Here is a 19467-nt window from a genome sequence, read left to right as displayed (position 1 = left end):
CAATCACTTGAAGACAATATACATTTCCACAATGTACACGACACTATGTTCCTGCCCGGCCTGCTGTGATTAAGACCCCCCCCCACCCTCCTACACATATCATCGATAAGAAAAACGGAAGTCCCCTCCACCACACAACCTTGCTTCAGTGTAGTACCTGTGCCACACATACACAAACTGCAGTGTTCAGATGGAGGCATGGTTACACCAGCTTCTGCATGTGGATCCTTTTGAAAACTAATTGAATTGGTCTGTTGTCTTCAGGCATAGTGTGCTGAAGGAAAATCCACCAAATGCCCTTTTTAATCAGGGTGTTGCGCCAACGCCTCCAAGGCATCTGATCAAGGCACGTTGGGTAGTGGGTACACACTACACGACTTGTCAAGCACAAATAATATATATATATATATATTTTTTTGTGGTACACAAGAACATTCAAGGACATCACAGTGACCGAGACGGCGCAAGTTCTCATCGCTCAGAATGTCCAGTCAGCTGATTCATCTGCTTAAGGCAAAAATGGACAATAAAATAATAAAAGTGTAGTGGGGAGCAGCGGTAATCACAAACCCCATTCTTTCTAATAAATATACATACACAGATAAGACTTAAAAAGTTCCGGAGTGGGACAGTAAAGTGTGGAGTCAAACTCCACCTTACCGTAGAGCCACAGTCAAAACGAGACCAGGAAGCATTTTTAGAACAAAGCAGCGCGCGCACACACACACACACACACACACACACAATTTGTGAGAGCTTGAGGACTAGGTGTGAGGAAAACAGCAAGTCCATTTCATAACACGGGGCCTTCGAACCACAGTTGGTTTAAATTCAGCTTTTAAAGGCTTCATATGAAAAGCACAACGTTATTGTTCAGCGAATTCTGGGTGTGAACGCATTTGATTTCTTCATTAGCACAGTTATTAAAATCACTGACATCAGTTTATCACAGCCACGTACCTGAGAAGCTCACAACTTTTACCAATCATGCAACACCTATATCCAGGTCTACTAATAACTTGACCCCTGCCACCGTAATTCGGCTGAAGTACTCCTTATCATCCAAAACATTAGCTGTGTGGACAGTAAACTCCATATTAGATTGCTAGTTATAAAAATGAAAAATTGTACCCTTAAATAAGTTGATTCATTAATTTCAATATGCAATGAAAAGTCCGGCCTTCTGAAATCCTGCTCGCTCTTTTGTTAGCGACTCACAGGAACCTGTATTACGGGGACAAAACTACTCGAACTGTGTGTGGACCTTATGAGGACCCTTATAATGGATGTATTTATTAATGAGCGGATGCTGCACAATATCCAGGAAAAATAATATGAGAAGCGATAAGTAAGTAAGGCTCTGGGTGAAAGGATGTTGCTGAACTGATCCACCTTCAGTAGAAGTGATTCATTCACATATGCAATCAAATATAAAATAAATTATTAAAAAAAAAGTGGTTACATGAGAAGAATCTTGATATTCCATTGGTCATGGTGTCTCATTTAAGGTCGAATGTGCCAGGGTTCACATCTCCAGCGACACTGCAGCACTGGCACCTTTCTTCCGGAATGATAAAGAGAGGTGGGGTGTGCCCGCTGAAAAGCATTATGGGAATGGTTTGCCCCACCCGATCACTGCTCTGGTCGCGCCTCCACTTCGCCTCGGGAGGCTGTGCGGGCACGCATGTAGTCGGCGCTGGGCAGCTGGCCAGCGGGACCGTCCCCCGCACGCCACCGCCGCACTGCCAGGTACGCGTTGACAGCGTACACCCCGGTCACCAGGAAACCAAATACCTGCGTGGGACAAAAGGATCCAGAAAAGCCTGCATCATTCGACACACCAAAAACACAGAGTCTCTTCTTTAATTAAGTCCATTTCATAACACGGGCCTTCGAACCAACAGCTGGTGCAAATTCAGTCTTTAAAGGCTTCATATGAAAAGCACAGCATTACTGTTCAGCGAATTCTGGGTGTGAACGCATTTGATTTCTCCATTAGCAACAGTTATTAAAATCACTGACATCAGTTCATCACAACTTTTACCCATCATCCACTATAAGTTGCCCCACTGATTGATACAGTCATTAATTAGGACAAGAAGTTTTATTTCAGGGACAAACATGCATGGTGAGAAACAAGGCCCAGGATTATTTTCTGTGGGGTCAGTAAAATGCATACATTTATGTACGAAGCCTGACGAGCTGAGACGTTTTAAGGGTGCCTTCTGGGCCTGAAAGAGGCCGTGGTGTTTAGCAAGGACTTCCTGCAGAGAACATCTGTCAGCACAAATCCCCGGCCCGGCTGGCCCGGCCAACGGGATAACGGAGCAGAACAGGCCAGAACACAGAGCTCACACAGAGATCAGGACTGCTGAGCCAGCCATACGCAGCAGCCCACAGGGAAAACCAGCTTAACAAGCAGCGGCCTGCCCCAGTCTGCATCTGTGTGTGTGTGTGTGTGTGTGTGTGTGTGTGTGTGTGAGAGAGACACAGAAGCTGCTGATCCTGCTCTTTCTAATGATTCTATACAGAAATCACGTAGAGGACGTGTCACTTCCAGTTCCCCTGATTCGGACTTCTGGACCGGTTCTTTCTAGCTCCCTGGAGGCGGTAATGAGCATGTGTGTGGATAAGTCTGGAATATACGGGATATTACGGGAATCTGGCAACCAACACGACTCCCAGTTACCATAATACTTCACTGGGAATGAGAGTCAAAGACTTTCTGGGACTAAACACACTCAGTGCATTAAGATATAAAATTACTTTGCAAAAGGGCAGTGAGCACACAAAAGGCATAAAAAAAATTAAAAAAAAACTTTTTACAAGGCAGAACGTAATCAACAGATGTAGTTCTGTGTTCCATCCACAGTGGGGCAGGAGTGCAACAGCATCTGCACCCCAGTTTCAAAAATGCGAGAAAACAAAAGGGGAATTTGGAAAAATGAAAGATTCTGAGCAGCTCGCAGAGACAGTGGCCTCAGGGCAAGAACGGTCAGGTTCAAACGAACAGGGCAGTTAAAAAGAGGTCAGAGGTCAGAAGCCTTACCACGGCAGCGATTTCTGCTCCGGATTTCCGACTCCCCTCCACGCTCGTGACGTCTGCTCCAGCGCCGGACTGATTAACCGCAGCCAGGATGATGGAAGCCAAGAGGAAGAAGAAGGTGCTGACCACAGTGTTGACCAGGTCCTACAGGCAGACACACAAAAGACGTTAATTACGATTTTAAGGATTTATTTTGCCAATTGATATCACTGTACCATGGCAGAAAAATGCTGTACCAAAATCTGAACTTGTACCTCATCGTGCAAAGTGAAGTGATACACAGCAGCACAGCACATGGTGCGCACAGTGAAATTTGTCCTCTGCATTTAACCCATCTCCCTTGGTGAGCAGTGGGCGGCCATGACAGGCGCCCGGGGAGCAGTGTGTGAGGACGGTGCTTTGCTCAGTGGCACCTTGGCCTTCTGATTACGGGGCCGCTTCCTTAAACGCTAGGCCACCACTGCCCACTGGCCCTTCCTGATGTGAAATGCCCATACAGTGATCTAAATGAGTTTAGATCATGTTTTGTGTGGCTGGCTGTGTTTTGTCTCTTTTAGGTTGACTTCATGGGAGGAGTTGAAGCCTACCAGCTCCACCTACCATCTGTTGGTCACCTCCACCTATATAAAGAGACTTTGGATGGTGTTTCAGAGGTCTCCAGGGTCTGCTAGGCCCTTACTCTTTCGGGAGGTCCCCATGGTCCACCGAGATCTGCATATAGCTCCATTGGGGATCTCATTCGTGTGTGTTGTTGTTAGCCTGTTAGCTTTGTGTGCGTTCATGTGCCCTTTTTGTTCGAGTTATCCCGGCTGGACCAACCCTTCGTTTAGGCTGTTCTGATGTTGGTTAGTGTCGAGTCCGCTGTACACCTTAGCTCACTGTAAATAAAAAGCACTGTTTGTATGCATGTGTAACAGTGGACCACCTCCTCTACCACATCCTTGTCGCGTTTCGTAGACCCCTAGACTTGGGAGTGTGACAGAAAGCAGTATTCGGTTACTGGGTCATTCCGACCCCCCCAGAGACTAGACAGCCGCACATATACAGACATATACAAGTCAAACATCCAATACACCATGTGCAATATGTGTTTAAATACACTCTGTAACATACATACATACAAATGCATAAACTTGTTTATATATACATTTTATGCTTTCTAACTCATTCATTCATATTTTTTCAGATTGTTGTATAGTATACTTATATATATATATATATATATAAAAATTCTGTTTATTTCTTGTGCTCTTCTACAGTCCATTTTCTACCGTGACTAATAAAGCATTTTCCTCACTTAACTTAAACAGCCCCTGGATGTATTGTGGTTTATGCGGGATTGCTGCATATTATTATGTGCACTGACTGCGAGGCAGATTCGCACCTCAGGTTTCTTCGTTACTGTTCTATTCAGACATACCAGCGTCACTGAACAGAAGGGCGGGGTCCTCTTAATGTTGAAAGTTGCAGTACCTTTAAATAACGGCCAGGGGGTGCAACAGGACCAGTCATTTTAAATTCTGTTTTCACGAAACCACACTGGGCCCTAAAGAAACCCAAAACCACGATGGGCCGAATTCGTGCCATCTACCGCCCTCACGCAGGAAGGGACCTCGGCACCAGGTTCCAGCCTGTAGATGGTATCGCGCGTGGACATTCCCGGCGTTCGGACCACCGATGCCAGTTTGATCTGTGCCCAGTGAATACCGTTCCACCCAGCTTATTTCACACAACTGCATCTCGTAAAGCCTGTTAACCAGTAGGGCTTTACATGGCACTAATATAGAAAACCTCCCCTCCTTTTCAAAAGAATAAAAATAAAAACACACAAGGGAGAAATAAAGAGGGCTTAATAGATACTGCGGTGTGACCTGGGCATGGTCACATCATGTGATTTAATGCATGATGTAAGGCATTTCCCAAAGTCTCACATGACACCCACCCTCTCATTCATGCTCACTGCGAACCTGCCCTAGACACGCCCATCTAACCCGGGCGGTCCTTTTTAATCAGACAAGGAAACGTTAAACTAGGGGGCAAACACACAAACACCAAAAACATGCATATACTGCGAGTGTGTGTGTGTGTGTGTACATAAGCAAGGGGATAAGGATAATGCATTCACCCTGTGGCGAGTGGGAATGTTTGCATTATATTGAGAGTGTGTGTGTGTGTGTGTGTGTGTGTGTGTGTGTGTGTGTGTGTGTTCCCGTGCATGTCCTTGGCAAGCAGGCTGAGAAGAAAGCAAACAGAGCCCAGCAGGGTGTAAAAGTGTGAAAGTGCTGCTCGGCGGCTGAAGGAAGCGCTTGGCACGTAGGAGCCAGGACTCGAATTCACCCGGATCACATGACCCGTCAGGCGCTTTACTGCGCCTTTACAGCCTTTACCTGCCATTTCAAAAGCAACACTGATTTCAATTAAATAATAAGGGGGTGGGGTGACAGGTCAGTTCCTCCTCTCCAACATAACCAGCAGCTACTTCTGTCTGTTTAAACTTTAATCTTCTTTAATCTTACCGAATCTTATCCACTTGTTCACTATCCAACGCTTGATGTCCCATCCTGGGACATTAGGAACAGGGCAAAGGCACCAAATTATTACACCTATGGCAACCTAATGAGCGTGGCCTTGGGCAGTGAGTGGAAACTGGAGGGACACACACACACACACACACACACACACACACAGATTCAAACAGACGACCTTGGGAGGTCTGACGTCACCTTACACAGCACACAGTGACACACTCCCACTGGGATCACTAAAAAAAAGTGTGTGTGAGTAGAAATAAATAAAAAATAAAAAAAAATAATAAAAAATAAAAAAAAAAACATTTATTTGTTCTACTCGAACCACAGTACAGGCCAGAAACGCACAGCTCCTGTTCATTCGTCGCAGGGAGAGAAACCCTTCATGGGAATGTGATCTCCAGCTGGGACTGAACTAAAATTCCTGTTAGGGGAGGAGAAAAAAAAAAAAAAAAGTGGATGCGTTCCAACTTCACATTCCGCCTGCGTCCCAGAAGACACCAAGCAAACTTCCACCATGCCAGTGGAGTTTAGATGTTGCTAGATTTATCTGTTAGTGTAGCTGACTTTTTTTTTTGAAGGAACATTAAAATGTTTTAGGGAACCCAGCGGATAAAAATGTTCCTTCAATGGAGGTGACATGTGCAGGGGAACATTTTTTCCGAAACAAAGGGACCATAAAAGCTCACCAGGCCATGAGGGTGTGTGAACCAGGTCCGGAAAATCATTTACACAGCAAAGAAAAAACAACAAAAAAAAAAAAAAAGTGGGTGTGAACGCATTACAAGCAGCAATCCCTCTGGAGCACTGGGATGTTCTCCGCTGGGTTCCCTAAAACAGGACCACATGCCGGGAGTTTATACCATTTAATGATGAAACAATGCATCACAGCACACGGTGACGCGGTGACATGTGCCCTCTGCTTTTTAACCACAACCGTTAGTGAGCAGAGGGGGCAGCCATGACAGGCGCCCACTGTGTGTGGGAACGGTGCTCAGTGGCGCCTTTGGCGATTCGGGATTTGAGCTGGCGACCGTCCGATTACGTGTCCGTTTACTTACGCGCTAGGCAAACATGGGTGATCCCATTTCTCTTTCTCGGCATAAGAAACAGAGTTGGAATTCTGGACGTACACAGACTAGGGCTGCAACAACGAATCGCTTGAATCGATAAAAATCGATTACTAAAAGAGTTGGCAACGAATTTCCTAATCGATTCGTTATGTCGCGCGACGCGGAGACGTTTGATTATAATAATAAAAAATAAAAAAAAAAAAACTTTATTTGAGCGCGGAGTGAACACACTGGGTCTCTCTCGGGCACAGATGCTAGCTTAATTTGGCGCCTCATGACAGCGCGGAGCAAAAAAAACAAGCGAACGTAGAGGAAAGATACATGGCGGAGGCAGAGAAATCTGCACGAAAATATGCAAAAGCGACATGGCGCGGCACGGGAGCACCACGGCAATGATCCAGCACCTGAAACGCAAACATGTTGGAGTGTTTGAGGAGGAAGAAGGGAGTTCAGCAGCAGGGTAAGTCGCTACAGAATCCTACTTTAGTTCCATTTTGAAGTGAGGAACGTAATGTCCCTGGTGCTGGTGTTTAACTCGCCGCGGAAGAGAACTAGACGGGGACTTACAGCGCCACCTACAGGTGTGGAGGGGGGATGAAACAGCGTTCGGACTGTTCTCTGCGTCTCAGCGTGGACGACTCGCCTATTGTGTCCCTGAGCAAGACACTTAACCCTAAGTTGCTCCAGGGAGACAGTTCCTGTAACTACTGATTGTAAATCGCACCGGATAAGGGCGTCTGCTAAATGCTGTAAATGTAAATGTTTACCCGTCATCCAGCTTGACAGGCATGACGAGTTAGCATTAGCTCGTTAATAACAGTAGTAAAGCAGGGGTGCTATAGTTACTTTGCATTAAAAGACTAAAGACATGTTTTTATTCACTAGCCTTTTTTGGACCATTTATTTTTCAGTCTGTTGTCATGTATAGCTACACTGCAAAAAAAGCTTTTCTTACCTAGTAATTTTGTCTCGTTTCCAGTCCAAATATCTAAAAATCTTAAATCAAGATTACTAGACAAGAAAAATGGCATGAGAAAATTAAGTGATGCTTAAAACTTCTGTTTGAGATTATATCTCATTAAGATTAGTTTTCTTACCCCATTGGCAGATAATTTTGCTTGTTTTAAACAATCACTTAATTTTGAGGTGTTTTATCAGAAAACAAGACATCATGTGTCTAGTAAATGTATCTTGATTTAAGATTTTTTAGAGATTTGGACTGAAATCAGGACAAAACTACTAAGTTAGAAAAGCCTTTTTTGCGGTGTGTGTGTGTGTCAGTGTGAGAGTTTGTGAGGGTGTGCGAGTGTGTGCATCTGCAGTGTAGTGTAGAGAACAAGTTCTGACATTCAAACAAATCCTGTTAAATTTTCTGATTTGTATTGTTCTTTATTTTTTTTTATAAATTATTTATCGTTCTGGCAGCTCAGGTGGCACTTTATTTAAAAAAAAAAAAAAGTCTATATTTGGCAGATGTAAAGCATACATGTGTATGTTTTTAGTGTTAGAGGGTTGGAAATGAATGCTTTTCTTGTTTTGTTTTTTTTATCCGATTCGACGATTAATAATAAAAAAAATAATCGACAGATTAACCGATTATTAAAATAATCGTTAGTTGCAGCCCTAACACAGACATCAACATTTTAGCTGCGAATTGGTCCCCCCCCTCTTCAACCCTCACTTTAATGTTGCTTGTGTAAAATGACACACACAGAAGGTAATGAAACGAACAAGTTCCAAACCGGATAAAAATCCCTGCAGCATGTCGGATCGCTGGTGAATGGAGGGGGCTGCCTGGCAACCTGAAAACAAGAGGGGTTAAAAACAAAAAAAACCCAAGCCCCCCCAAACCCCCGCGCTCGCTCTCACACAGAAACAATAAGGCCATAAAGAAGAATGCAACAGCACGAAGACCGCGGCCAGAGGAAACTCCCGGACTAAACTACGCGCAACCGTTTTTATCTACTTAACGAAAGTAGATAAAACCCCAACCCCCAAATACAGCATAATTCATACAGGTCACAACGGGGTGGTAGTAGCCTAGTCGGTAACACACTCGCCTACGAACCAGAAGACCCATGTTCAAACCCCACTTACTACCATCGTGTCCCTGAGCAAGACACTTAACCCTGAGTGTCTCCAGGGGGGGACTGTCCCTGTAACTACTGATTGTAAGTCGCTCTGGATAAGGGCGTCCGGTAAATGCCGTAAATGTAAAATGACTGATTTGCACATGCCTACTGGACGGCGTTGCGTTTTATACCGTTTAGGACACAAAGCCACCCCATTAGTGAGCGTGGTTGGTGTGTGGAGGAGGCGGGGTGGGGCGCTCTTTGTTTTGTGCCAGTGCTCGGAGGGGCCAGCTGGGAGACACTGCGTGCCCCTTTGTGCTTGTGCCACAAATGAGCGCCTCTTGCTGCCAAGCGCTGCTGGGCGACGCCCAATGCCACCCTCTCCGAGCCCCGGCACCAGTCAGATCGAACTCGGGACGCCTGCTCACTACCCGCCCAAGCGCTTACCGACACCGCTGGGTCGGTTAAGGCCGGCCGGCAAACACGTACCCGGGTTCTAGAGTAAGAACAGGACGCAGAAACGGACGCATTTCTTCCTGTGGCTGTTGCCAGGTACGCCACACAGGAAGAACCCCGCCACTTCAAACAAAAAAAAAAAAAAAAAAGGGGCAGTGGTGGCCTAGCGGTTAAGGAAGCGGCCCCGTTATCAGTAGGTTGCCGGTTCGAATCCCGACCCGCCAAGGTACCACTGAGGTGCCACTGAGCAAAGCACCGTCCCCACACACTGCTCCCCGGGCGCCTGTCATGGCTGCCCACTGCTCACTCAGGGTGATGGGTTAAACGCAGAGGACAAATTTCACTGTGCGCACCGTGCGCTGTGCTGCTGTGTATCACGTGTGACAATCACTTCACTTCACCCTCACTCTGGGACGACATCCAGGCGTTCCCTCGGTTTACCCACAATACGCCAAGTCACGGAAAAAAAAACAAAAAAGGTGCCGCTGGACGGAGAGACGCGGATATAAACAGAGGAGAGGATGAGAACCACCGCAAACCAGAGGCCTGGAGCCGGTGGGGTCTGAAACCTCAACCCCCACCGCAGCCTGGAGGGCCAGATTTCACCCCGAAACATTTACAGCACTTTCCACAAACACACAATAACTACTACAACGCCACACACACACACCATACTGCAAACACACCTACAGCCAGCCTCTCCCGCATGGGGCAGCACCGTAAACTGAGACGCGGCGTAGGGTTACACGCCCTGGGGGACGGCGGAAGAAAGGGCCGGATCTACACTTTCATTCTTGATCAACAAACGAGGTGTGCGTTTTTACTGGCGTTTTTCAAGCCCCGCTACCTGGCAACGGCTCGCCGAGAGCCGGGCGCCTGTGGCTCCGCCACAAAGGGCCCGTGTCGGGCCCTGCGTAACGCACCGCGATAGTTATTTTTGGATGCGGAGTGCCTGTGCTCGGTGTGGAAACGAAAACGCTGCGGCGGGGGAAAAAAAAAAAAAAATTTCCACCCCGGGCACCGCAGCGGACGCTGCAGAAATTCCCGTATTCGCGGCGTATAAAATATCAGCCGTTTCGGAGGAGGGAGGAGTTCTGAACATAATAATAGCCACAGTCGCAGAGAAACCGTTTTTATAAAAGTCAGCAGACTGCCATTATCCGACGGCGGACTTAGCACCTCACTACAGGCCCGGTTCCTGTTATTGGGCACAGGAACAATTAAAGTGCACATTATTCCATCCAGTCACCTTCATAACTGCATAGGAATACGGTTACGTAGAGGCAAATGTAATACTAGGGGGCAGTGGTGGCCTAGCGGTTAAGGAAGCGGCCCCGTAATCAGAAGGTTGCCGGTTCGAATCCCGATCCGCCAAGGTGCCACTGAGCAAAGCTCCGTCCCCACACACTGCTCACTCAGGGTGATGGGTTACATGCAGAGGACAAATTTCCCTGTGTGCTGTGCTGCTGTGTATCACAAGTGACAATCACCTGGTGGTAGTAGCCTAGTGGGTAACACACTCGCCTATGAACCAGAAGACCCCACCAACTACCAATGTGTCCCTGAGCAAGACACTTAACCCTGAGTGTCTCTGGGGGGGGGGGACTGTCCCTGTAACTACTGATTGTAAGTCGCTCTGGATAAGGGCGTCTGATAAATGCTGCAAATGTAAATCACTTCACTTTCACTTTTCACTTTAAATACTGCCACTGTTAAGGCAAACACACACTGGGGGGGGATCTTCTGCCAAATCCCTGAAATTAATCTATTCAATCATATTTTGATTGTGATACATGTGCAGCACAGCACACGGTGCACACAGTGAAATTTGTCCTCTGCATTTAACCCATCGCCCTTGGTGAGCAGTGGGCAGCCATGACAGGCGCCAGGGGAGCAGCGTGTGGGGATGGTGCTTTGCTCAGTGGCACCTTGGCGGATCGGGATTCGAACCGGCAACCTTCTGATTACGGGGCCGCTTCCTTAACCGCTAGGCCACCACTGCTCCTAAGGATTAAGGATTAAGAGGAAAAAAAAAAAAACCTCATCCATTCAAGATTGTGAAAAAGGTGATTTTAAAAAAAAAGAATGCCCCTTCATAGCAAGCTCTCGAGCTCGGTCTGGTTTGATGTAGGATCCTCATGTACCCTTCAGCCTGGGACTCCTAAAGTGGAAGGCAGAAACCTAGTGGGCGAAACACTCGCAAATAAACCAGAAGACCCAGATTCAACCCCCAATTACTACCATTGTGTCCCTGAGCAAGGGGGGTGGGGGGTGGGGGGGACTGTCCCTGTAACTAAGACGATTGTAAGTCGCTCTGGATAAGGTTGTAAACAAAACACGTACCGTCATGTTCCAGTTGACGTGCGGCACTTTGCTGTGCAGGTTGAGAGTAAAGATGAGGAGGAGGACGCCCGTCACGACCAAGGAACTGCAGCTGACGAACTCAAAGAAGTAGATGCCTCCACAGGGCGAGCACATCATGATGGTCTCGATGCAGATGAAGGAGATGAGGGCAAGGACCTGCGGGCAGGACACAGTCACTGAACGTCCCATCCTGACGGAACATTATGGGGCCCTGGTTCCTTATTTAACAAAAATCAGTCTTTGGCCAAGGTTTCATGAAAAAGAATCATTGGCACCGACACGTCACTCCTTCTGAGCACCGAGCCGGCGGCGCGCTGTCGTGGGTGTGTGTGAGAGAGACAGGGCACCGGCGAACTCAAGCTTTTCAAGCTTAATCGGGGCTTAAAGAAAAACAAACATCTAAATAATACTGATGTCAATGTCCTGTCTGTTTGTATCGAGCTGCAATGAAATTTGACAGCACAGCACTACTGTAACGTGGAGACGAGAAGCCAACCGCCCCTTTTATTGGCTGCTCTTTAATGACGTTTGAGAGTGGGAGGAGCCCGATGACTGACAGCTCCAACCCATGCGCGCTACTTCCTCATTCTGTGCCCGTCACTTTCAATCTACAGTCATATTTAATACACATACCCATGACTATAGCGCATGCAAAAATGGAAAAAGGAAAGACCAGACAGACATCTACAGATTGATGCAAGTAACTCGATTTTAGGAGGAGAGTTACCCGACGTGGGAGGAATTCGGAGGTTCACGCGCTGTTTGAGTTGTTTTCCCTCTGCCTCCAGCCTGAAAAACCTCACGACAGATTACAGTTCGGAAGGGGCCAAAAGCGCGAGCAGGAGGAGAAGAATTCCAGCGGCACGGGGTGACGGATCTGAATAAGGAGCCGGATGCACCTAGGAACGAGGAGCCATCCTAGTCTATGCTCAATAAACGATATTTAAATAAATAAATACCTTCCAACCACTTAAGCACTGACAGTACAACCGAAGACACTTTTCAGAAGTTGGACATTTCTGTATTATGACATCAGATTTTTATTGATCATTCGTAATATTCTGATCTTTTGAGACACTTGGATTCTGAACAGTCCGCCATTATAATAAATGTCAAAGCAAAACATTTCACTTTGTGGGTTATGAATACATCATATATAATTTTTTACCTTTTCAAAATAATTTATAGATACGACTGTATATAGGAAATATGAAAAAACACTAACGAATAACTATTCGCAAAACACGACCAAAGGCAATTATCAAGCGAGGCCCACATAATCTACACAAAATACCCAGAAGAGTTTAATGGAACAGAGGCAGGATGTTCGAACTGAATATAGTAACTAAACCGGTTTACACTGATTCACATCATGCACACAGCAAACCCTGCTGTAGATTTCTTAGTTTCCTGTAAAACAATCAATGGTTTTGGCAAAAATATAGTTCCTCTAAGCCAGTGACTAGTACCGAAACATTTGTAATGTGACTGTGGCACATGACCCCCCTCCCCACCGCCAAAAAAAAAAAAAAAAAAAAAACTCACTCATTTTTGTGGTCATTCATTCAGTTATTAAATATTGAAAATGAAAAAACAATAAACACCATCATCACTCCTGAGACGACGCGCAAACGTGTTTTAAGTACAAACAAATCCTTCAACCACCAGGCTGCCGAAACGCGGCCTTCTAATCTACGGTCAGTCGCCCTGCACCACCACTAGAATAACAAGACGAGCTCAGACTTCGCCGTCGGGACAGTCAGAGGTCGCGTCCATTTAGCGCATATGTGAAACGGACTTTGGTGCACAAGGCTGACGTTCATGGAAACACCAAGTTGGATTTCGGAAGCGGGAGCTGGTCGTTAGGGATGGCAGGAAAAAGCGGGATTAAAAGTTATCAGGACTGGTTTACCTGGTTCTTTTACAGCCATTTTTGTTACAGTCAATACACAGGTGACGAATGGAAGGGTTGACTAAAGGTCTATTTCTTGCATATAGGGGTGTTAAATAATCGCATTATCGATGCATCGCCATGCCGACGTGGAGGATTTTGCATCGATGCAGTGCATCATATCATGATGACGTTGCTTGGTGATTTTCGTGCATAAAAATTCTAGTGAAAACGTGGTGCCGGTCGTGAATGTGGCTGCTTGATCCGAGCTGAACTTTGTAGCTGCATTTGATTCGCGCGTCAGTATCGCAGAAATTGACACCCAGACAACGTTGTGTGCAGCGTTTATTTGACGTCATACGGACGCGCTGCAGACTGAACGCTGGTGCAGAACGCCTGTGCACACGCTTTGACGTGGTCCAATGGGCGTGGTCCAACAGTCAGCATTCAGACGTCCGTGTGAATGGCGCCTTAACTCTCGTCTCACTGACTTACTTGGAAACGTAATGTGGAGTAATGCAGGAAAATTGAAATCGTAATCAACTCAAACCCTGCTGTCTGAACAAAGCGAAGGTCGAGCGCCCTACTCGCTCTGTCTGCGTCTCACACTCGCATTTCGTCCCAAATACAGATTTGGAAGCGTGGACACCATGCCACGGAGGTTTTAGGCCAAGATCAGGATTAAGTACAGGATTCTGTCCGGCTGGAGGAGGAGTGTGAGGACAGAAGGATGGCACAATAACCTCCATCAAACACGACTATTAAAAAGAGCAGGGGGTGCCGTGTGCATAAGAGGAGACGTTAAATTGCCATTATGGGACCTTTTAACATCCACCACTGCCCCTCTCTCTTCGTCCGTCACTTCAGAATATCACCCTAATGACCACTCAGACTCAAAAGCCCATCTTACACACTTACGTAACACACACACACACACACACACACACACACACACACACACACCATCTGTCCTCTGAAGCCTGACCCTACCCAACCCCCAAAACGCTCCTGAGCCCCGACGACTGAAATGAAACATCCTGCCGCGCACCACCACCGTTTAATCCTGTATAAACCGAATAAACAGGACAAACGTTCTGAAGGCTACCACGGAAATGCGACTTTGAAAAGTGCAGAACCTTCACCTTACACGAGCACAGACAGAAGAACAAGGTCCCGCCAGAACAAGAATCAATCTGAGGGACGAGCCGTCTGGTAAATTCATTAAGCCCGGCGCAACAGCGTCCAATGACATTTGCCTTCCTCTTATTACCAACGAAAATAACACTTCAAGCATTTATGCAAAAACGTCTTTACTTAAAGAACTAATACAGGCCTTACTAAAATGAATCAATTATGCATATGTTCACCATAACATGGCATTAAAAATGAGAAGTATCGAAATAAAAACAAACTAAAAAGCAGCAACATGTAAAAAAAACCATCCTTCTGAAACATCGGGGCACATCACTTACGATAGTTTTGCCGTCATGTCCAACATGTCTACGTACTGGGTTGCCAACATACCTCTCGATTAAAATATCTAAGTTATTACGTGACCCGGTTAGGCTAGGCCTATCTTGTAATACCCCTGTTGTCCCCACGAGGCGATAGAGAGTCACTGGAGCAATCAATCCCAGGCGAAAGATGACAACCGTTCGCTGCCTCTTCGCCACGGTCCTGCGTCGTGCTGTGAAAGGCATGGCCGTGGTCCTGGTCCGGCGAATTAAAGACAACCTGCTTCCTAGCCAACAAATACACAATGTGAAATTGTGCATTTTTTTTTTTTTTTTTTTTTTTAAACGCGGCTCAAAACCTCCATAGCTAGAGGTAAATAGACTATACAATTCACGAAGCAGATTAAACCGCGTCGATACTGCGCAATTTCATTTACATTTACCGGACGCACTAATCCAGAGCGACGTACAACCAGTATTTTACGGGGATAGTCTCCCCCTGGAGACACTCAGTGTTATGTGTCTTGCTCAGTGGGATTTGAACCTGGGACTTCTGGTTCATAGGCGAGTGTGTCTGATATTTCTTGTGATATGTCCCACAAAGCTACTATATATTATGCAGGTGCTCCTGAGGTCTGCAGGGCCTGTGAATGCAGCGGAATTTGCGTTTCCGAGTTCAGCGAGCACTCGCGGCGCCACGAGATGACATTTTTACGGACCCGGCGCAGTCCAACACTCGCGGGCAGATTTAACTGGTGAGCGATAAGTGGCGGTCGGAGTCCGCCATTAACCGACTGCAGCGCCACATGGGTCACAGACACGGGCAAGCACTGACTAAGCATTTCTGTAATGGAGCGCAGGTCTCACCGCGGTCGGCCCGTAAACTCGGCATCTGGAGAAAATTCGGCACCAGGGGGAAAAAAAAAAAAAAAAAAAAAGAAATTCCTCTGATCTCAGATGTTCGGATGTGCATCCTGTTTGTTTCTTTTTCCCCCCTCATCTCGCGTAACAGTGGCACGAAGTCCTCCATTTCTCCATAACATGTAACCCACAAATTATATATAATGTGCACGGTACATAAACCATGCGCAGTTATTTATTCTCCCCGTATGTACATAACGCCGACGCTTCACTCACTGCCCCTTCTCGTATTGTATCGTGTTTATTATTTACATATATGTCCCATTGTACATGCGTATAGTGACTATTAGAGGCATTCGCTTCAGCCTCCCTGGTGCTGGAGAAGCGCTCGATACCTTTTACCTCAAGCTGTAACGAATCCTGCAACGCAGAATCGCACTAAGAACTGTGGAAAGACCACCAAGGATCCATTATAACGCAACTGTTCTAGGGGGGTGGTAGTAGCCTAGTGGGTAACACACTCGCCTATGAACCAGAAGACCCGGGTTCAAATCCCGCTTACTACCATTGTGTCCCTGAGCAAGACACTTAACCCTGAGTTGATTGTAAGTCGCTCTGGATAAGGGCGTCTGATAAATGCCGTAAATGTAAATGTTCTATAACGACTGCATCGCGAATGGGGCTCCAGCCGATATAACAGTAGTCCGTTTTTGAGCCTTTTTTTTTTTTTTTTTTTTTTTAGGCTTGCTGGCACCTAGGAGGCCCGTACTCCGAGAAAGCAACGGAGAGAGACGAAAACGCCCCCGAAAACCGGCACGAGACGCTCCGTGCATCCCGTTTACAGAGCCTGTTGCCCTTGGCAAAGTTCACAGGCCCTTGGCCTACTTAGCAACTTCCTTGGTTTCCTCACGTCTCCACGCGTGGACGCGGGCCGCTCTGAGGGGGAAAACTGCCGGGGCAGAGCGACCCGGAGCACGGCGTTCCCGGTCTTCCCGTGCACCACGTCTCCACGTGGAGGCGAGGCAGGAATTCACAAACAGGAAACACTAGGCTATGGAGACTAGGCAAAAAAAAAAAAAAAAAGAATGTAAATCAAATGTGGAAAAGCCATTTCGCCCCCCCAGGTACGACAGTGATTATTAAAACTGCCACAGTGGTGGTTGGGAGAGGAAGAGGGGGAGAGAGAAAAAAAAAAAAAAAAAAAAAAAAAAAAAAAAAAAAAAAAAAAAAAAAAAAAACCCAGAGCACAACCCTCACCGGGAGAAACGAAACGTGCAGAGAGGGCTTCCCTACGCGGCGCGGCAAGGCACACGTCCTCTGAGCCGCTCGCCTTTCAGCGAGTGACCAGAGGGCATGGGGGTCACGGGCCTCCTGATGCCATGCGTTTCGTCCTAACCAACATTAAAGAACCCCAAAACTTCACATATATGTATGTATACACACACACACACAAAAGTCCAGACACACCTTCACATTCAATGTGTTTTCTTTATTTTCAGGACCATTTACGTTGGTAGATTCTCACTGAAGGCATCAAAACTATGAATGAACACACGTGGAGTTCTGTACTTAACAAAAAGTGGAGACCTGGCCTCCACAGTCACCGGACCTGAACCCAGTCGAGATGGTTTGGGGTGAGCTGGACCCCCAACAAGTGCTAAACACCTCTGGGAACTCCTTCAAGACTGTTGGAGAAGCATTTCAGGTGACGACCTCTTGAAGCTCATCGAGAGAATGCCAAGAGTGTGCAAAGCAGTAATCAGAGCAAAGAAACTAGAATATAAAACATGTTTTCACTTATTTCACCTTTTTTGGTTAAGTACATAACTCCACATGTGTTCATTCATAGTTTTGGTGTCTTCAGTGAGAATCTACCAACGTAAATGGTCATGTAAATAAAGAAAACACACATTGAATGAGAAGGTGTGTCCAAACTTTTGGCCCGTACTGTATATATAATGCATTCTGCTGTAACATATTTCCCCTCTTGGTGTATACTGTAAGTACGCGACTGAGGTGCATTAGATGTCTGCAGCTTACTCACCACTTGAATAACTTTTAAAACGCCGAAGTGGGACCTGAGGTAGTCCGCGTCGCACCTGATGCCCGCCAGGACCCTGCGGGCGTGGACGGGCTCGGTGGTGGGCTGGTAGGGGCTGCTGGCCCCGGAGATCATGGACGTGTTGGAGGCCTCGCCGTCAAAGCCGTCCGCCTCCTCGGTGCTCCTCATGGTGGACTCGGAAGCGCGCTGGTGTAAAAACTGAGGGGGAAAAATTTGATTCTGTCGGCGCAGAAGGCGTATTAAAACCCTCCGTCCGGATTCACCGCTCCGACTCGGGCAGATGGCGGCCAGCGAGCTCCATTCCACCCCCCCCCGCGCGTTCTGACAGGCTCAACCGCGGCGCGCCGAACGCGGGTCGGTCGGACGCGCGGCCCGGCGGCGCTGCATTACTTCAGTCCCCGCCCTCGGCACCGCGTTAACCGGCGCGGCTCGCTGGCTCGGGCCGACCCGCTGGCGACGCTTCGTCTTCGGCTCGGCTCCGCTCGGCTGAGTCCGCAGGGTTCCGGCGCGGCGGTGACGTAATACGCAGGTGTGCGCCAGTGACGCGGCGCGGACAGGTAGACCCGTCCGAGCCAAATACCCACAATGCACACGGAAACAAACCAGCCGATTCCAAATAGCCGATTATGACGTAATTTATGCACTAGGACAAAATTTACTTAAATTCTACACAGTCTGGTGTTTTGACCGAGCTTACGTTATAAAACGAAAAATTATAATTAATTACTAACATTTTCTAATTATAATAAAAGCCCGAGTCGTGTTTGCGTGAATGGGAAAAAAATGTATGCTATATTATACATAGTAAAGTTGTTTATGTCTGTATTTATGTATGTATTTTCTGCCATATTTATTAAGACATTAATTACACAATACTAAGTCACTTTTCTACAGGTAACCCCAAAACAAGCATTTCAAAGATAATTGATTACTTTGAAATAACTTATTTCTGCTTAACCGACAATGCAAATCACATATAATTGTACAACATTATTGAAAGACTTTAATTATTTAAGAGTTGATTAGTGGTTAAGAGGTCTGGAATGAATTCGGATATTGAAACGCTGCCCTCTGCTGGAAATACATCAGAATTGTTGCCCCCCCCCCCATAACAGGCTGTCATCTACCCTCAGATGACCCGGCTTCCGCTGATCGATCCACACCGATGCTGCCATCCATGTGCGCAACAAGACAACAGGAAGGACGCCAGACACAGACCCACACACACAGCGAGAGAGCGTGAGAGTCTGGATTCTTGTTTTATTGAAGCCAGGGCTGAAAGACACATCTCCTTATCGCTGACCGCGTACTGCACCAGGTTAAGGCCGTACAGGTCGAGGTTCATCTGCAGACGTGCAGGGCGCACACATACACTCATACACACAGTCCTGCTTGCGGTTATAAAGGCATTGAAATAGTTTTGTGTTTTTGTTTTTTCTTTCTTTCCCGTTTTCCTTCCTCAAATTTTTTACTCTCAGGGGCAAACGCATATAAAATAGGATAATGATGCACAGAACACTCACTTTCAAGTTCATAGAAATACCGTAACAAAATCTGTTCGTTAACCTCCAAAATGAACAAAAACAAAAAAAACAAAAATAAAAAAAAAAAGTGCAAATTTGAATTCGAGCAGCATAAACAAATGTTTGTCTTCATGTTG

General features: G+C 46.6%; 1 protein-coding gene across 1 annotated transcript; it reads right to left on the bottom strand.

Moving 5' to 3' along the window:
* Positions 1-88: 88 nt before the first annotated feature.
* Positions 89-18420, bottom strand: cmtm4 (CKLF-like MARVEL transmembrane domain containing 4). The gene is made up of 4 exons (XM_028956166.1): positions 17790-18420; positions 11519-11695; positions 3050-3190; positions 89-1794 (listed from the first exon to the last, which is right to left on the bottom strand). The coding sequence occupies exons 1-4, from the start codon at positions 17973-17975 to the stop codon at positions 1633-1635; spliced, it is 666 nt and encodes a 221-aa protein (XP_028811999.1). The 5' UTR covers positions 17976-18420; the 3' UTR covers positions 89-1632.
* Positions 18421-19467: the final 1047 nt, after the last annotated feature.

This window comes from Denticeps clupeoides, chromosome 16, assembly GCF_900700375.1.
Source record: "Denticeps clupeoides chromosome 16, fDenClu1.1, whole genome shotgun sequence".
Taxonomy (NCBI): domain Eukaryota; kingdom Metazoa; phylum Chordata; class Actinopteri; order Clupeiformes; family Denticipitidae; genus Denticeps; species Denticeps clupeoides.
The sequence above is the reverse complement of the archived record's forward strand: the minus strand, read 5'-3'. Positions and strand labels throughout refer to the sequence as shown.